Source organism: Lethenteron reissneri, chromosome 57 (genome assembly GCF_015708825.2).
Source record: "Lethenteron reissneri isolate LAM-NWPU_2019-01 chromosome 57, ASM1570882v1, whole genome shotgun sequence".
NCBI lineage: Eukaryota > Metazoa > Chordata > Hyperoartia > Petromyzontiformes > Petromyzontidae > Lethenteron > Lethenteron reissneri.
The window spans coordinates 103,059-123,960 of NC_083835.1; the positions used below are offsets into that span (position 1 = coordinate 103,059).

The 20,902-nt window shown below is 50.8% G+C and overlaps 1 protein-coding gene across 7 annotated transcripts in view; it reads right to left on the reverse strand.

The window, feature by feature from the left end:
* The window catches only part of LOC133357145 (rho guanine nucleotide exchange factor 7-like), a 74,971-nt gene extending 57,020 nt beyond the window's left edge, over positions 1-17,951 (reverse strand). For 6 of the 7 annotated variants that reach the window (XM_061574954.1, XM_061574950.1, XM_061574947.1 and 3 more), the window contains exons 1-4: positions 17,537-17,951; positions 9,513-10,458; positions 6,598-6,681; positions 2,769-2,853 (exon numbers count right to left, since the gene is read on the reverse strand). In XM_061574954.1, the coding sequence (XP_061430938.1) occupies positions 2,769-2,853; positions 6,598-6,681; positions 9,513-9,683 (340 nt within the window). In that variant the 5' untranslated portion in view covers positions 9,684-10,458; positions 17,537-17,951. The remainder of the gene's footprint in view (positions 1-2,768; positions 2,854-6,597; positions 6,682-9,512; positions 10,459-17,536) is intronic. The other variant, XM_061574945.1, reaches the window with a different exon arrangement.
* Between the last annotated feature and the right edge of the window lie 2,951 nt (positions 17,952-20,902).

The window sequence follows — 20,902 nt, forward strand, 5'->3', positions numbered from 1 at the left end:
TCTCCCACTCCTCTCCGACGGTCTGGGGAACTTCAGGGATGCTTGGTTCGGCCCAAAAGGCTAATGACCACTTCTGGATTTCATGATGCCTTATCGGCCATATTTCCTCTTACTGTGACAGTGGTACCACTGTCCAATTTAGTGCTCCGATCTGCTATCGATGACCATGCTCCTAGCCGCCGTCTTCATGCTTAAGTTACCACGAGCACCCCCTGTTATTCCAGAGACCTCAGGGCCCTATAAGTACAACCTAGGAAAATGGAATGATGCTGGCACAAATCTCAGCTCGATGATGATCGAACAGCTCTACGAGTTTGTCAATGGGTTTACACACGAACTATCTTCATAGCGAAGAAAAAGTACGTCGCCATGATACTTGACTCAGCAAGGAACCACCTTTCTGAGCTGTTCAGGATGGTAAACAGTTTTATTCACTCAGACTGTACGTCCATAAAGGTTGCTCCCTTCTGAAGAGCACTGCAAATATTTCCATCAGTTATGTTCTAATAAGATCAATCGCATTAGAGAGGGTGTCTGCCCAGCAATTAGTCCCGATCTTTGCTTGGACTCAAGGGCTCCTCTCGTCTTTGAGGCACTTTTACCAGTCCTGCCTGCAGACCTCATCCAGACTACTACGGGGATGAAATGGACCACCTCTGATTTAGATGCCTGTTCCTTCTGGCTTCTTAAGGTGGCCTTTGAGCCAGTGATCCCAATGGTGACCGAATTGGTAAACTCTTCCCTTTCAGAAGGATTGTTTCCGGAACCCCTGAAAATGGCTTTAGTGCGACCACTTCTAAATAAAACGGTACTGGATGTCGATATCCTGGCTAACTATCACCCGATCTCCCTTTATAGGGAAGATTATAGAAAGGGTGGCCTTTTCCCAGTTGGAGTCGTATCTTGAGGCCAAGTGCTTCTTTGACATCACTCAATCAGTCTTCAGGGCCCATCATGGAACTAAGTCCACCTTGGTTTGCGTGGCAGACGATCTCCTCATGGCGATGGACAGGGGCTGTATTTCAGCCCTTGTTATGTTGGACCTGTCAGCGGCTTTTGATATAATTGGGGGTTTTATTACGGTGCCTGCAGCACCTGGCAGGAATCGGAGGCACTGCCTTACAGTGGATTGAATTCCCATGTGTCACCTGCTGGACCCTCTCCTTACGGTATCCCTCAGGGGTCCGTTTTATCTCCCCTTTTATTCAATGTCTATGTTAGGCCTCTGGGAGCTATCATCCAGAGGCACGGTTTACAGTGCCATCAGTATGCCGTTGACTCCCATATATATATATCTCCTTCTCAGGTGACCCAGATGCAACCCTCGCTGGCTTAACAGACTGTCTGGAAGAGGTAGCTGTATGGATGCAGCAGAACTGGCTAAGGCTGAATCCTGACAAGACGGAGCTGATGATTGTAGGGTCAGAGAGTCGACTGAGGATGGGTCAGGGGGAGCTTGAGCCTCTATTAATTAATGGAGTACGCCCTCAGGCCAGGCCCTCCTAGCTCAGCATAGACTTTTTCATTCTACGCTGGGCAGTAGCAGGTAGGGGCCTTCTCAAGTGTGGCACCTAAGATGTGGAATTCTCTTCTACCGGCCCTCAGATTGGCTCCAAGCAACAAATAGCTCAGGAAACTCTGCAAGACTAATTTTTTCCTTGTTATGCCCTCTTTCGTGGGGGCGAGTTTTTACCCAACATTTTTTTTATGAATGAGACGAGATCTCATTCGGCCAACTTACAGAACAACTTTACTTTGTACAGACAGGTTTCATTGTTAATTTCCCTTAAAGGATTTGATGCCTCCTTTTGCTTTAAAGTTTAGTTGCGGACTTTTTTATTATCTTACTTTGTATTTTATTTAAGACTTTCAACTGTACCTTCTATTTTGGATGGGTTATAGCACATTTTGGCAGGATTGGACCAGCTCTGTGAAATTCCACATACCTATGGCAGGGATGAGTATAAAGAGGACAATCACCGCGAACTTCACACAAAACAGTGCTCATTTCATCACCAATGGAAAGATTATGATGACGATTTCGAGTCGCAACTTGATCACTGCCCTTGTGATTACGAACTCATGAACTTGTCATTGCGAGTAAAGTTCTCCGATTACAGTGGCACACAGCCCAATTATTATCATGATCATGTTACATTTTATTTTTTGACAGATGTTTATTTAAAATTACAGCCCGGAGATCACTGCCACCTCCCTGGCATCTGCGAGTCACAAAGCAATAGGTACTGGAGTGAATACCTGAACAGTGTGTAATTACGTGTTTTTGGACATGGAAAATAGAGTGGAGATTGCAGGCTATTCATCAACCATCAATTGCGGAGAACGAAAAATAATTGCCAAAGTGGCCCGACCAGCAACACAACATCTAACATGTCATCAAGTTTGAGACTGAGTGAATGTCCACTGACACTGATGAAGCTTCAGTTTAGGGCATTGTTTTTTAACTGTATTTTCCAGTGGGTCACACAAAACAATTAGCAAGTGCTGGCGGGAAATGTGGTTTTATACTTTAAGACGTCATGTGGCATAACGAATGCATAATGTCTACATGGCCACTAGACTGTATCTCTTCTCTACAGCTCTCTGTAACTATCTCTGGCTTATCTCTCTTTCATCTCACTCAAATTTTTATCTCTCTAGGTCTTGGTGAGCCATATTTATTTATCACTCCAAGGGCTACATCTGAACCGCGGGTCGCCAGGTGAAGAACCCTGGTGTAGGGGAGTGTGTGTGTGTGCCGTGCTTACCAGCTGTGGCCTTATTCAGTGCGACCAGCGTGTTGAGAACGCAGTCAAAGTTTTGTCCCTTGTACAAGTCATGGGGCTCGAAGAGCTGCAGGAAACAGACATACGTTCAAATACAAGCACATGCGTACTCACTCACATACACATAGCGACGAGCAAACACACCCGTATACACACACGCACAAATGTACACCTTCATTACATTCACCCCCCTCTTTACTCAATGAATTGTTGCAAGAATAACCCAGAACCCTGGCCTATTGATGGTACAATAGGCCATGAAATTAACATAAAGACAAAGATCCCCCATATAGCCTGTAAGAAACTGTTGGGGCAAGTGCTGTTAGAGAGCACTTATGAAGGCAGCCACAACACACAAAGGGGTGGGTGGCTAGCACCATGCCCGGCCGCCATTGTCTCACCAGGTACTCACTTGAGGCCGAGTCAACCTAGGGGAGACCCAGGACTGGTTCAGATAATTGTCACTGGTGTTAGCCGTGAGAGGGAATCGAACCTGGGTCACCAGGTTGGTAGCGCAGCGCGCTAAACGCTACACTACCAATCCCCACAATGAACACACCCAAACACAATAACAGCCACTACTCTCCACTAAGTGATGGTGACATGACCACAGCTTGTGTGCCACGCGAGGTGACAAAACACACATCCACTGCGCACACGTACACACCAACGCATCTCAACAGACAGCACAGCATAGAGGCACAACAAGGGCAAAGGAAGGGAACGATCTCTCTTGGCCCTGTGTTGGGAATTGGTGCAACATCACCTCCATACAATGGCCTCTACACACAGCCATGACAGGAAGGAAACTCATTTGACACAAGTCCCATGCCACATAAATAAGCAAACAAACACCCCCTTCCACCTCCCCTATACATTACACTACCAAGGCAAAATAAATGTGAATACAATGTACCTTCTTTCCAAATGTCTCTCACGTAAAATTGTGTTTTTACACATCTCATTACCCCCCCCCCCCCCCCCCCCCCCACATTGCACCAGGTGGCTCAGCAATCCTGAACTTGTAATCGAAAGGTTGCAAGTTCAATTCATAGTTGACTCAACACTTCATCCCTCTGGGGTCACTTTGTTGGGAAGTTAGCACTAGTTGTTGTCTAGATAACCTTGCCTTCGCTATAGGTAAGTGGAATGTCCATCACTGGCTGAGGGCAGTACACAGGAGCTGAGCACCAATTAATACTTATTGTCGTCAATGCTCATCAGCCGCACAGCCTTCTGGGAGTGCATATATTTAATTGGTTTGAGCAGCATTCGGTTAATGCAAGCAAACTCTGGATCGGCTTCAACATCCAGTGTCCTATCAGCAATCAAGCTCCTTATACCCATGCTGGAAGCCATACTGTTGATCCGTCGTAACAATTCCACACATTGACAATATCCTTTTCTGACTCGGTGTAGGCATTCATAACGACAGACATGCTTAACTGTGCCATACATTCAAAACGACACACTGTTTGCTTAGTGCTTACCCAGGCTCCAAATTCCAGCTTGTACAAGTGCATTGTTATATTTTACTTCCTGCTCTTTACTATTTAGTTCTTTCGGCAAAGTCACGTAGGTAGAAATAAAATAAAACAAATCACGACGTTTCGATCGCAACACAAGCAATCTTCGTCAGGTGAGACAACCACAGCAAGAAAACTGCTGCAGTGGGCGAGAGAGCTGCCGTGGCAAGAGGTCATATAGGCAAGAACGGGGGTGGCAAGGGGGGAGAGAGTAAATCTTCATGATGTACTTTAGTAGTTCACTAGCGGAAGTACCCGGCTTTGCCCGGGTGAAAAATATATTTCTTAAAAACCTTACATATATACACAGATGGGCTGCTACCCCTGCCCCCCCCCCAGCCAGGATCTCCTCGGCCGCTGTGCAGTAATATGTACGGTGGTGGGGTGTCGAGGCCTAGTACCGTGCAGAGCCTCCGGCCTCGCCTAAATTGCCCACCCGGCTGAGGCTGGGTACTGGGGCCGTTAACCCCCCCCCCCCGCGCTACAATAATACTGTCTAATCGCTATAATTTTATTATCTACCGACCCTATAATAGTAATTGCACACATTGGGGTGGGGGGGGAGTGAAGGGGACGTGAAACTTTGATGAATTTACCTCAGAGTCGCGTGTTAATGCGAGCGCATATTTTTAACGGGAATTAAAAATGGCGTCCACCCCGCAGCGAATGCGTCGCTACCCGTTGCCAGGGGCAACCGCCGTCCAATGAAACTGCGTATGGTCCGGCGACACACAGACAGACAGACAGATTTGCGATTTTATATATATAGATTGTGTTTAACTTACCTTATCTACCAATTCAGCATCTGTGGTCACAATGCTCGCTTTATATTGTTTAATTAGTGCTTTCTAATTAAATATTAAACTCAAACTCCCTGCTTGACCAAGGCCGACAAGTTACACTACAGTTATCACATTGTCCTGCTGCTGCTCTAAAATAATGTAGTCACAATCTTAACTCTACTGAACTTATGGTCTAAACATGGCTGTATGTATGTTGAACTTCTTTCGCACCTTACGTAGCCAACCATGCTAATCTAACTAAACAGAAAACTAATCACAAAAAGCAGTTCTAAATAAAATTAGTTTTCAATTTAAATGCAAAAGTGCCTAGATCCAGTGGCTTCCTATAATCGGAAGAGCGTTCTAGATGGCCGCAGAAGCGCATCTAAAAGCGCACGATGCAGTGGCCGTCTTCGCCAAAAGCTCCTGCTGTGAGGGATGACCGGAACCCGCATTATTGTTTATGTTCATTGGCGAGATCAGCTAGAAAATCACAGCTAGAAATGTTTAAGTAAAAAAATTCTAGCTGTGATTTTCACACCTGATGATGATTGCTTGTGTTGCAATCGAAACGTCGTGATTTAATTTACTTTCATTTATTTTTTATTTCAATTTTTATATTTTATTTTTTACCTACGTGACTATTTGAGTAATTTTCATATCATTCGAATTTGGAAAATGTGGACGATGATGCCGGCACTCAATTGCCTTGTTTAGAATATAACGAGACATTTACCGTCCACCGTGATGCAGACTGTGTGTTTTGAGGGTAATACAGTCGCAGCATTAAACAGGGCGGCGGTCTGCAGAACACGAACCGCGACCCTCTACAACGGACTGAAACCGCGCTCCTGCGAGGCCGTTCACAGCCACGTGACATTCAAGGCACGATGGGAGAACCGACCCAATCGTCACAATGGTGCATTGTTCTGTCTAGAAATCACGTTGTGTCAAGTGTTTACTATCACTCGTAAACTTTCCCGCCAGCACACACTATACAGTACTGGCCAATGGATTTTTTCATTCAGAGAAACATTGAAAACTCGGCATGGGGTAAGGAGCGGTAGGGGAGATAATGGAGTGATTCGCAGGGTTCCCTGTTGATGCACGATGCTCACTGCTCCAGATTAAGGCACCTCTGCGATCACCAGGGTTCAGTGTTAATGTCGATGCATATCCTGTACTGTATAGTGTATCTAAAATAAGCCACCGGTTCAGGCATCTCTGGGAATATTAGGGTTCCGTGTTAATTCTCAATGCTAATAATAGTGTTAGTATCCACAAGTCAATTCACGAAATCATAAAAAATAATGTGACCATCATCATAAAGAGTATTAACGGCAGAGAGAAGGAATAGGCTCGTGTCCCTGCGCCGGGTGGATGGTTACATCGCAGCATCGTGGGGGATGTCGGCAGCTTAGGGAAGGGCGGTCCTTTATCCAGCAGTGGATAGACCAAGGCTGCTGCTGCTGATGAGTCGCGAATGAGACGAAACCATCTCACCTCGAGCCGCAGATGAGAAACCCCCTTGAGGAACTCGCGAATGTTGCTCACGCATTCAGCCTCCGCCTTGGGCTCCTGAAACACCTGCGTCACAAGCGCAAATATAAATAATGAAGTTGATTATAAATTACAAAATGTTAATGGGAACAGCCGCAGTCACAGCCGCGACTCGTCCCAATTCAAACCTCGGCCATCTGCCGACTGTATATGGCAGGAGGAAGGCGCGAACTTTAACCCGGAGACGGGGCGTGGCCTTCGGTGAGTGACGTCATCACGCACGCCGGGTTCCCCCGTGGGAACCGCGCCCCATTCGCATGCGCGATGACGTCAGGCACTAGCGTGATGACGTCACGCACTAGCGTGATGACGCCGAGAGATGCGGACTGAATGGGGGTGGCGCCATCCTGACGCGTTATTTATTTATTTTCCTCTCGAGGGGGCGGCGCTTGCGCAGCTGCGTCACCCCCCCCCACCGCACTCAACACGCAACGTGTCAACACGCAACGTGTCAACACCGTGGTCTTCGTCCGATAAACATATGATGGGCGACGTTTCGGGCAATGGCCTTTCTTCAGAATACATCAAAGGTTCCATTTATGCCAAATCATTGCCTGAAGCGTCAATCACCACACAACCTGACACGTCTTTCCGCTTGAGGCAGCAGTGTTATTGACACGGATTGCATTGTTGTTGTTGGTGTTGTTGTGCACCACTGCCGACGCAGCAACAACAACAACAATAGCAGCACCACCCAGGGGAATGTTGACTGCCAAGGAGGCGGGTCCTGCCTGGGACGTCCCCACGCGGTGCTAGTTATGTATTTATTTCCTCGCTCGTGGCCGCCACTGGGTGCTGCTGTGAACATCCCCACCCACCCACCCACCCCCTTGTGTCGTCGAGGCCAGCGCCACCTTGTCCTGTGCACGAGTTGTAAACTCATCGCACAGAAGAAGATCGTAGGATCGGTGCTGCCATCAAATGGCATCGGCCACCCTGCGTGTGCAGTGCACACATGCACGGTCTCTTCCACGAACTCGACAACAACAAGCTCAACACATTCATTAATGACGCTGTGGTCTGAAAAGGACAATATATAATCCATAATAGGCGACGTTTTAGGCAACAGCCCTTCTTCATTTGTTGTATGTGCTATGAAAAAGCACCATTGCCCGAAACGGAGCCAATTATATATTTTACCTTTGAAGCCCGTGGAGTGTTATTATTGACAAGTGTTTAGAGTGTGTGCTTGTGCACCACTGCCGAAGTAGCATCGCCAGAGTATTTGTTTAGACTCAAGGCAACTGTTACAAGGTTGTTATTACAGCGGCCATGTAGCTAAAGAGTGAGGGCTCACAATCGGAAGGTGCAGAGTTCAAACCCCGGTTGAGGGTTGATTCGGCCCATCAGTTCACTTTGTATGTTGAAATTCTGTCGCACCGGATGTAGCCAGCCATGCTAATCAGAGCTGCGAATGTCCCCACTTTGTGGGGAAGTCACCGCTTATAGGGAGCTTTGCCAGGATGGACCCCAGGGATGGCTGCCGGTGGATGGACACTGCTCCGAGGCGACTCAGCGAATGCTGCCACATTTAATGGAAACACACAATGTCTATACTGCCTGTTGAAGTTAGTTTTCCTCCCTGGAAAATCCACATTCCTATGGTGTGGACTGGCGTTATGAGAGTACAACCTCGAGTGTAATCTCACCAAGTGATGTTTACACCCACCCCTGACACGGCCAATATGAACAGACTGCGAGAAACACATCCCCAAGAGCTTGAACCGAGAACCTCCGCTGCTGTGCAGGTTCAAGGCCTCGCTTGAACATCTGAGAGGGCCAGCCACTTTTATATTCCATTTTTCTGTGCGTGAGAGTGGAAAGTGCTTTGGGCAGCTTAGTAGTCAAACTGCATTCCTCACACCACCCCCATCCACTTTCTGGTTGGCCCACATTTTTATATTTCATTTGCAAGGCAGCATGAAGTTGTAAAGATAACATCGAAAAGTAAAACCAGGACATAATTTCCATACTCGGGAAAAAAACTGCATTGAACTAGTCCTGGCACAACAAACCAGATAGGTTTTTTTAATAAAGTGGAACATTTTGACCCAAAATTGAGTTAAAGGCTCTGATACAATGTGATATGCGGAGTAAACATTCACATTGAATGGGTGATGGAGGGAATTCATAATGTATATTTGAAGTCTGAGCCAGCTCCAAGATTTTAGTCACATGTGATTTACTAGAATCGGGAGTTGTGTTTCTCACAAGCCAAGTTAATAAATTATTATTTTCTTGCACAGGTTTTTTATTTATAGTATATTAGGTGGTCAGGTAATTTTTGTCGTTAGAGATGGGACTGAAACCATCAACTCATTACACTTACGAATCCAGTTTAAGCACAGGTTGCCAAAACCCGTATTAATGTCATGCATCTCAGTGGTGCCAGCTTGATGCCCTTTCCCGAGTTTCCCACATGCCTGTGTGTGTGTTTATACTTTGATTATTATTTTCCCTTTTTTCCCAAAAGTTCCAACTCCATTGCAGTTATTTTCCATTCCACAACCCGAGCTGTGCCGCTGATGTCACACACAGAATAAATGAGTTGAGAAGCATGGAGACGATGCAAATGAAACATATATTAACCCCTGCCCAGGCCTTGCTTGGGCCCGAGTGAGGTTCAAGAGTATTGTGAGGCCTGCATATTACAGTTTGGTTCTGGCTCGGCTTTGCAAATAGCCAATAAAAAAACACCAGCAGGTACTGCGCACGAGTGGCTCGGATATGTTGGAAAAAGGAGTACCGGTAATTGATTTTCACCGCGAGTAATCCTCTCAGGAGAGAGCTGTTCTAACACTGTTGCCGGCTTAGCAAATTCGACATAGCCACACTGAGCCAGGTGCGTGCTCCCCTACCTTGGCTGTCTCCAGCGAGCCGGGCAGCAGGCGATCCAGAAGGCGGCACAGCACGAGCCCATCGCGCAGGGAGCGCTGCAGGAAGGCGCCCGGGTCGGACACGCGCTTCTTGGGCGAGTGCAGCACACCCAGCGTGATAAGCCATGTCACCGTCTGCTCCGCAGAGTTCATGGCTTCCTCTCGCTCACTTTCGTAAGGTCGCGACCTCGCCACCAACCAGCATACCCGAGTCACCCGCCGCGAGACTCCACCGTCCTCCTCCTCGTTCCACCACCGTCGCTCTCTTCTCCTTGCTCTCCCCTTGACACCTCCAGAAATCTCGCTCTGGTCTCCTTCAGCTCCACTCGTCAACTTTTGTTCAATTAAATGCTCGGCGCTTGCGGCATCTTCAGCACGCCGAAGGCGATGGGGACTGGCATACACTTGCTTGAGCAAGGAGACTATTGCTAAGTTTCTGATTCACTTTTTGTTGGAATTTTTTCTTTGTTCAATTCGAACTGGTTTGAAATAACAATAAATGGGACAAATGTGTACGTCCTTCCAAAAACGGCTGTTGTGAGACCTTGCCTCTTTCCAAGGCAGTAATGACTCAACCGGCTGTGTGCAAAATGTGGAGCCAAGGACTTTGGAGGTGATATCCCTGCGCTGGGAATTGCAGGCAATTGCTTATTCCAGAATTTCAGGACATGGCAACTATTGTTCCAGAATATCTGATTAAGGTATCCCTCATCCCAGTAGCTTGGGAAAATAAGTTTTGTTTCAGGAATTTATAACATCACATCACTCATTTCAGATCTTCATACATGGGGTTCCTGGAACTGAGGAGGAGCAATTGAGATCCCGAGTCTGGGTTCCTATAATCCATTGCACTTATTTCTGGCCATGTGTTTGAGGTGTGGCTCTTCCAGGTGTTATTCCCACATCTCTTGCTGTCACCTCCGTCTACCTGAACAGACACGACCACAATCCAGTCATCTAGTCAGGCTGTGAATCAGGCAGTGAGATTTTTTTACATGCATCAATAAGTCCACGTATCAGCCAGTCAGTTCTTAAGGCAGTCTGAATGTCAGGAGTCAAAGAGTATATTTGTATTCTTGGGTCTTTCGGTAAAGTCATGTAGATAGGTTCAAAGAAAATAACAAAAAAATAACAAAAAACTACTGTAGGTTATTGGTCTAAAAATCGAATTGGCCAATGGATTAAAAGAATCCGACACAGTATTGATATGTGGAGATGCAGAACAGAGGTTTGCTTCTGCTGTATCTGCAATCTGCACATTCATGTTGTTCAATTCATTTGTTATGTTTTTGGGATTTTACCAAATGATATTCAAACGGTGCAATTTTCCTCGTGACATGTAATTAATTTCCCTTTTGAACTCAAACACAGCAAGCAGTGCACCACTCTGTCAGGGGACAGCCCTGAAATATAATATCACAGAACTCCATCTCAAGCCACTACAATGGGATTCTCTCTGCACACGTGGTGCCTGTATGGTGTATGCCCTGGACAGTGTTTGTCACAACGATCAGCACGACACGTGTAAAGCTCAGAGTGTGTATGTATGTTGAACTTCTTTCGCACAGTACGTATCCAACCGTCCTAATCGGAGGTGCGGGGGAAGAACAGCATACTAAAGACAAAAAGCTGTTCTGAAGGAGCCAAATCAATAAAACCCAAACCAAATGCAAAGCCAATTTAACACGTAGGCTTTCACGACCAATATCATCCATGAGAGTTTTTTTTTTGGATTAGATCGCGCAAATATATAAATGTGTCGTTAAAACCCACCACCACCCGACACAGCCAACTAGTAATGGGTTGTCACATAAACAGAACATGCCAATTCGTCACTAGTACAGCACACCGGTGTGTTGGAGAGCCAAGCCACAACATTTACAATCTGAGTATGACGTTTCGCCAGTAATTACAACTAGCTTCATCAGGCGTCAGCCAGATTTGTGCAGAAGTCTTACTGTTTCGTTCCTTATATAGAGGTGTAGATGTGGTGACCACGCTTCTCCACTCTTGCGCCACGTGGGGGGGGGGAGGGGATTACTGAGGCAACATACATTATGTATTATGCGAATCCTTTTAACTTGTCATTCGTGTCTATTGTGTGTATTAAAATAGCCTACCAACAGTAATCCCTATTGAAGTATGCTGCCCTTTATCAGCATTCATTAAAATAATGAATTATTTGATAATTCGCTTCCACACAGCACTAAGGCGGTAGCTATCCGAACGGTTAAAGTTATTTGTACGTCTTTCAATTTCGATAGATGCTCTAATTAGTATTGGGCAGTAGTAGCTAGTTTGAGTGTCCTTGTTGTCATGCGTGTTCTGCTACTGCTGACAGTTGTATTTGGGATAATTTAATATTTCTCTGATGTTATTTTAGTCTCGTGCTGATCATTTGTCCTGTTGGCCCAACATAACATTTACCACACGTGCATCTAATCCTGTACACCTTGTTGATAGCTTCGGTAATGCATCTTTTGTACCAGATATTAATTTCTGTATTTTATGTACTGTGCCAAATCTGACATGGATGTTTTATTTTTCCAAACATCTGGCTAATTTATCAGTTACTCCCGCAATGTACGGTATTTTGATCGTTTTAATTACATGGGTAGTTTCAATGCTCTTGTTATTTGAATTGGTTTTGGCATTCAATGACCAGTTGATTTGTGCATCTTTGTAACCGTTTATTTGCAGCGCTTCTTTAACATGTTGGATTTCACTTCTCAGACTGTCATCATCTGACACTTTCTTTGCTCGATGAATGAGCGTCTTGATAAGACCAGATTTCTGTGCGGGGTGATTGTGTGACTCTGCATTCAGATAGGCGTAAGTATGCGTTTTCTTTCGGTAAACACTGTGTGTTATTTTACCATTTCGACCCGGTCCAGTAGAATATCCAGAAATGGTGAAGTTCTGTCAGCTTACACTTCCATGGTGAACTGGATGGATGGGTTTTGCGAGTTGAGATGATTTCGAAAAGCGTTCAGTGTATCTTTTCTGTGTGGCCAGACCACCAATGTGTCATCCACATATCTCAACAAAGCAGATGGTTTTAGTGTGCTTGAAGCTATTGCTTTAGTTTCAAAATCTTACATATACAAATGCAATTATATTATTTGGTTTTTGGTAAAGTCACATAGATAGATTTTTTTTTAATTAAAAAAAACCCCTAAATGCAATGTGATGGTATGTTTGTGCAGCCATTGGTGACCTAGATAAAACCATGAACTCACTCCACGTGAGAACACAGTTTAATTACAACTAATTCTATCTCGGCCCATGGGTGTCTGTGCGAGTCCTTGTAAGTCTTTGTCTTGAAAGAATACTGATTAATTTAACAATGCTGATTAATTCATGGCTGATGGGTTGTGTAAGAAATATATTTTATATGTATTCATGCGGAGAAACGGGCGGATGTGTCTAAGAAACGTATTGTGTCTGCTTATTGACGTTGTTATGCAAGTCACTAGTGACTGGGCTGAAACCGGTGCGTGCGTGGGGGTGATGCTGGGCTGGGCTCTGCACCACGAAGCGTCCCCTCGGCCCCCCAAGTTCACTGCTTAGCGGTGGATCACTGTGATGCCCCCCACCCCACGTCCTAATGGAAGTGGAGCTACGCCTGGCTGGAAAAACAATCGATTAGCAAGGTTGGCTACGTACGGAAGAAGTGCAATCCTATATACTGTACATAGAGGAGCTGGTTTCACCACTGTGGCTGGGTGCCTGAAACCTGGATTCAGAGCCAGCAGTGCCACTCGGCCACTTCTTCGTCGATTACAGGGTTAAGGGCACAGGGTTAAGGACATAGGGTTAGGGCACAGGGTTAGGGCATAGGGTTAGGGCATAGGGTTAAGGACACAGGGTTAAGGGCACAGGGTTAGGGCACAGGGTTAGGGCACAGGGTTAAGGACACAGGGTTAAGGGCACAGGGTTAAGGACACAGGGTTAAGGGCACAGGGTTAAGGACACAGGGTTAAGGACACAGGGTTAAGGACACAGGGTTAAGGACACAGGGTTAAGGACACAGGGTTAAGGACACCGGGTTAAGGACACAGGGTTAAGGGCACAGGGTTAAGGGCACAGGGTTAAGGACACAGGGTTAAGGACACAGGGTTAAGGACACAGGGTTAAGGACACAGGGTTAAGGACACAGGGTTAAGGGCACAGGGTTAAGGACACAGGGTTAAGGACACAGGGTTAAGGACACAGGGTTAAGGACACAGGGTTAAGGGCACAGGGTTAAGGGCACAGGGTTAAGGACACAGGGTTAAGGACACAGGGTTAAGGACACAGGGTTAAGGACACAGGGTTAAGGACACAGGGTTAAGGGCACAGGGTTAAGGGCACAGGGTTAAGGGCACAGGGTTAAGGACACAGGGTTAAGGACACAGGGTTAAGGACACAGGGTTAAGGACACAGGCACTGGGGATGTAAGAAGACAGCGGTGGCTTTGAGGCACTGTAAAATGCGTCTAATAAAGTGCAAATTAACATTATTATGGCCTCTGACATGGGGATGTGGAATTTCCACCTCTGGCACGGAGCTTTCGACAGCGGTGACCAACTCGCTACGCTTGTTAGATCCAGACGCCACTCTTGAGTCGGTTTGATTACGTAAATTATTCAGCTTTTGAGTCAATCGATGGGCGTCGCTCCCCGAGATGCTTATTCAAAAGAAGAGAAACTACAGCCGGGTCACTCCCGTCAGTGCACGAGCGACTGTATTAACCTATGTAGAGTTACCGTGCACTCACACAACACACCGCACACACACAACACACCGTACACACACACAACACACCGTGCACACACACAACACACCGTACACACACACAACACACCCTACACACACACAACACACCGTACACACACACAACACACCGTACACACACACAACACACCGTACACACAACACACCGTACACACACACAACACACCGTGCACACACACAACACACCGTACACACACAACACACCGTACACACACACAACACACTGTACACACACACAACACACTGTACACACACACAACACACCGTACACACACACAACACACCCTACACACACACAACACACCGTGCACACACACAACACACCGTACACACACAACACACCGTACACACACAACACACCGTACACACACACAACACACCGTACACACACACAACACACCCTACACACACACCGTACACACACAACACACCGTACACACACAACACACCGTACACACACACAACACACCGTACACACACAACACACCGTATACACACACAACACACCGTACACACACACAACACACCGTACACACACACAACACACCGTACACACACACAACACAGTATGATTACTGTACACACAATAATATACACCAATATAAAGATCCCCCGTACAGCCTGTTACAGCCTGTTGGGGCAAGTGCTGCCGCCAGCCACCTATGAAGGCCGGCACGGAGCACAGCGAATACCACACGGTTCACATCATCACACAATAAACACCCTCAGCAAGACAAAGAACCCCCATATATAATCCATGATATGGGTGTTTTGGGTTGTATCGTGTAAAAATGTTGTTAAACTCGCCACCACCCGACAAAGCCAATTAGTGAGGTTTGTCACGACAGAACGTGCCAATTCGTTGCTGGTACAGCACCACCGGGGTGTCGGAGAGCAAATCCACAACATTGACAACCCCCACATATACACACACATATACACACATATATACTCATCAACCTTCACAGTTGTTGTTGCAAGTGCTGCTAAGACGGACGGCATGGAAAACGAGGGGTCGATGGTCCAGTACCAAGTCCGGGCCGCCTTTATCTCCCCCCCAACAGATGATGATGATGATTACACAACCGCACCAGGAACTCATTTACAGGCCCGGGACCCGTCCAGATAATCGTGACCGATGTTGCCCGTGAACCACTGCGCCACCGCTCCCCGTCATCATCACACGCACACAAACCATACACCTACAGATATATACACACTAGAAACACACACAACACACACAACACAACACACTGTCATCACTGTTGTAGGGCCCCTTTGTCAACCAACGACTAGATGAAGGCTTCCACACACGACACACACACAACATACACACGTTACATGTCAGACGTCACCACGGTTCGCACACTCCACTGTATATTGTACACAATATACTCACATCTATTGCCTACACACACCGCACATAAATACCTACTATATATCACATTGTCTATACACGTACACGCTCATATACACGCATAGTATTTATAATATTGTCTATACACACGATATTAACACACACGACCTCTCCGATACACATTATATGTACACATTGTAATATCGTCGATACACACGCTGTACATGCCACACATGTTAATCATGCATGCCCACAGATTCTCAATATTGTCGATCAACTTACACACCATACATGGCACACACGGCCGCCACTATACCCCATTGTCTCCACACACACACCACCATACCCCATTGTCTCTACACACACACACCACCATATCCCATTGTCTCTACACACACACCACCATATCCCATTGTCTCTACACACACACACACCACCATACCCCATTGTCTCTACACACACACACACCACCATACCCCATTGTCTCTACACACACACACCACCATACCCCATTGTCTCTACACACACACACACCATACCCCATTGTCTCTACACACACACCACCATATCCCATTGTCTCTACACACACACACACCATACCCCATTGTCTCTACACACACACACCACCATACCCCATTGTCTCTACACACACACACCACCATACCCCATTGTCTCTACACACACACACCACCATACCCCATTGTCTCTACACACACACACATCACCATATCCCATTGTCTCTACACACACACACCACCATATCCCATTGTCTCTACACACACACACCACCATACCCCATTGTCTCTACACACACACACCACCATACCCCATTGTCTCTACACACACACACCACCATACCCCATTGTCTCTACACACACACACATCACCATATCCCATTGTCTCTACACACACACACCACCATATCCCATTGTCTCTACACACACACCACCATACCCCATTGTCTCTACACACACACACACACACCACCATACCCCATTGTCTCCACACACCACCATACCCCATTGTCTCTACACACACACACACCACCATATCACATTGTCTCTACACACACACACCACCATACCCCATTGTCTCTACACACACACACCACCATACCCCATTGTCTCTACACACACACCACCATATCCCATTGTCTCTACACACACACACACACCATACCCCATTGTCTCTACACACACACACCACCATACCCCATTGTCTCTACACACACACACCACCATACCCCATTGTCTCTACACACACACCACCATATCCCATTGTCTCTACACACACACACACACACCATACCCCATTGTCTCTACACACACACACCACCATACCTCATTGTCTCTACACACACACACCACCATACCCCATTGTCTCTACACACACACCCCACCATACCCCATTGTCTCTACACACACACACACCACCATACCCCATTGTCTCTCCACACACACACACCACCATATCAAATTGTCTCTACACACACACCACCACCATATCCCATTGTCTCTACACACACACCACCATACCCCATTGTCTCTACACACAACGCGCCTTCTTGTCTGCAGTATCCACATACACAATGTATATAACACACACACCACAATGTATATCACACACACACACCACCATACAGCCTATTGTCTGTTCACATACCACATTCACACGCTGTATATGACACGCATGTCAATAACCCATACATTATCTGTACATGCTATTGCCTATACACACTATACTCGATACACACTACTCCCCATACACACTACAGTGTATATATACACACAACAGTTTACATGCAGTATACAGTTTCCAGGACACACGCTAAATAAACACATGTGGTGGTGTGTGTCTGTGTGCTGAATCTTACCGCAATCTCTCCGCTCTCCCCTCTTCTCGCCGCTGTGTCTCTGTATCTGTCTGTGTGTCTCTGTGTACGTGTCTGTGTGTGTCTGTGTGTGTGTCTGTGCGTACGTTTCTGTGCGTACGTTTCTGTGTGTGTACGTGTCTGTGTGTACGTGTCTCTGCGTCTGTGTGTCTCTTTCTGTACGTGTCTCTGTGTCTGTGTGTACGTGTCTGCGTGTCTGTGTGTCTGTGTGTACGTCTCTGTCTGTACGTGTCTGTGTGTACGTGTCTGTACGTGTCTCTGTGTACGTGTCTGTCTGTGTGTACGTGTCTGTCTGTGTGTCCCTGTGTGAGTGTGTCTGTGTATGAGCAGACGGATGAACCGAGACGCGGTCGGCCTGACGGGACACAGAGACTCAGGGCGGGGTCCGGATGAGAGAGAGGGGAGGAGGAGGAGGTGGAGGAGGAGGAGGGGGGGTTGGGGATGGAGGGGAGGGAGGAGGGGGGGAATGAGGAAGGAGAGGATGGAGGAGTGGGGGCTGGAGGGAGGAGGGGGTGGGGGCTGGAGAGAGGAGGGGGTGGGGGATGGAGGGGAGGGAGGAGGGGGGAGGGAGGAAGGAGAGGATGGAGGAGTGGGGGCTGGTGGGAGGAGGGGGTGGGGGCTGGTGGGAGGAGGGGGTGGGGGCTGGAGGGAGGAGGGGGTGGGGGCTGGAGGGAGGAGGGGTGGGGGCTGGAGGGAGGAGGGGGTGGGGGCTGGAGGGAGGAGGGGGTGGGGGCTGGTAGGAGGAGGGGGTGGGGGCTGGAGGGAGGAGGGGGTGGGGGCTGGAGGGAGGAGGGGTGGGCTGGTGGGAGGAGGATGGGGTGGGGGCTGGCTGGGGAGGAGGGGGTGGGGGCTGGAGGGAGGAGGGGGTGGGGGCTGGTGGGAGGAGGGGTGTGGGGGCTGGAGGGAGGAGGGGGTGGGGGCTGGAGAGAGGAGGGGGTGGGGGATGGAGGGGAGGAGGAGGGGGGAGGGAGGACGGAGGATGGAGGAGTGGTGGCTGGTGGGAGGAGGGGGTGGGGGCTGGTGGAGGAGGGGGTGGGGGCTGGGGGAGGAGGGGGTGGGGGCTGGAGGGAGGAGGGGGTGGGGGCTGGTAGGAGGAGGGGGTGGGGGCTGGTAGGAGGAGGGGGGTGGGGGCTGGGGGAGGAGGGGGTGGGGGCTGGTGGGAGGAGGGGGTGGGGGCTGGTGGGAGGAGGGTGGTGGGGGCTGGAGGGAGGAGGGGTGGGGGCTGGAGTGGGAGGGGGTGGGGGGCTGGAGGGAGGAGGGGGTGGGGGCTGGTAGGAGGAGGGGGGTGGGGGCTGGAGGGAGGAGGGGGTGGGGGCTGGAGGGAGGAGGGGTGGGGGCTGGTGGGAGGAGGGGGTGGGGGCTGGTGGGAGGAGGGGGTGGGGGCTGGAGGAGGAGGGGGTGGGGGCTGGAGGGAGGAGGGGGTGGGGGCTGGTGGGAGGAGGGGGGTGGGGGCTGGTGGGAGGAGGGGGTGGGGGCTGGAGGGAGGAGGGGGGTGGGGGCTGGAGGGAGGAGGGGGTGGGGGCTGGAGGGAGGAGGGGGTGGGGGCTGGTGGGAGGAGGGGGTTGGGGATGGAGGGGAGGAGGCGGGGGGGAATGAGGAAGGAGAGGATGGAGGAGTGGGGCTGGAGGGAGGAGGGGGTGGGGGCTGGAGAGAGGAGGGGGTGGGGGCTGGAGGGAGGAGGGGGTGGGGCCTGGTGGGAGGAGGGGGTGGGGGCTGGTGGGAGGAGGGGGTGGGGGCTGGTGGGAGGAGGGGGTGGGGGCTGGAGGAGGAGGGGGTGGGGGCTGGAGGGAGGAGGGGGTGGGGCTGGTAGGAGGAGGGGGGTGGGGGCTGGAGGGAGGAGGGGGTGGGGGCTGGAGGGAGGAGGGGGGTGGGGGCTGGTGGGAGGAGGGGGTGGGGGCTGGTGGGAGGAGGGGGTGGGGGCTGGAGGGAGGAGGGGGTGGGGGCTGGAGGGAGGAGGGGGTGGGGGCTGGTAGGAGGAGGGGGTGGGGGCTGGAGGGAGGAGGGGGTGGGGGCTGGAGGGAGGAGGGGGTGGGGGCTGGTGGGAGGAGGGGGTGGGGGCTGGTGGGAGGAGGGGGTGGGGGCGGAGGGAGGAGGGGGTGGGGGCTGGAGGGAGGAGGGGGTGGGGGCTGGTGGGAGGAGGGGGTGGGGGCTGGTGGGAGGAGGGGTGGGGGCTGGAGGGAGGAGGGGGTGGGGGCTGGAGGGAGGAGGGGGTGGGGGCTGGAGGGAGGAGGGGGTGGGGGGCTGGTGGGAGGAGGGGGTTGGGGATGGAGGGGAGGGAGGAGGGGGGGAATGAGGAAGGAGAGGATGGAGGAGTGGGGGCTGGAGGGAGGAGGGGGTGGGGGCTGGAGAGAGGAGGGGGTGGGGGCTGGAGGGAGGAGGGGGTGGGGCCTGGTGGGAGGAGGGGGTGGGGGATGGAGGGGAGGGAGGAGGGGGGAGGGAGGAAGGAGAGGATGGAGGAGTGGGGGCTGGTGGGAGGAGGGGGTGGGGGCTGGTGGGAGGAGGGGGTGGGGGCTGGAGGGAGGAGGGGGTGGGGGCTGGAGGGAGGAGGGGGTGGGGGCTGGTAGGAGGAGGGGGTGGGGGCTGGAGGGAGGAGGGGGTGGGGGCTGGAGGGAGGAGGGGGTGGGGGCTGGTGGGAGGAGGGGGTGGGGGCTGGTGGGAGGAGGGGGTGGGGGCTGGAGGGAGGAGGGGGTGGGGGCTGGAGGGAGGAGGGGGTGGGGGCTGGTAGGAGGAGGGGGTGGGGGCTGGAGGGAGGAGGGGGTGGGGGCTGGAGGGAGGAGGGGGGGGTGGGAGGAGGGGGGGGGGCTGGGGGGAGGAGGGGGTGGGGTGGGAGGAGGGGGGGTGGGGGCTGGTGGGAGGAGGGGGTGGGGCTGGAGGGAGGAGGGGGTGGGGGCTGGGGGAGGAGGGGGTGGGGGCTGGTGGGAGGAGGGGGTGGGGGCTGGTGGGAGGAGGGGGTGGGGGCTGGAGGGAGGAGGGGGGTGGGGGCTGGAGGGAGGAGGGGGTGGGGGCTGGAGGGAGGAGGGGGTGGGGGCTGGTGGGAGGAGGGGGTTGGGGATGGAGGGGAGGGAGGAGGGGGGGAATGAGGAAGGAGAGGATGGAGGAGTGGGGGCTGGAGGGAGGAGGGGGTGGGGGCTGGAGAGAGGAGGGGGTGGGGGCTGGAGGGAGGAGGGGGTGGGGCCTGGTGGGAGGAGGGGGTGGGGGCTGGTGGGAGGAGGGGGTGGGGGCTGGTGGGAGGAGGGGGTGGGGGCTGGAGGGAGGAGGGGGTGGGGGCTGGAGGGAGGAGGGGGTGGGGGCTGGTAGGAGGAGGGGGTGGGGGCTGGAGGGAGGAGGGGGTGGGGGCTGGAGGGAGGA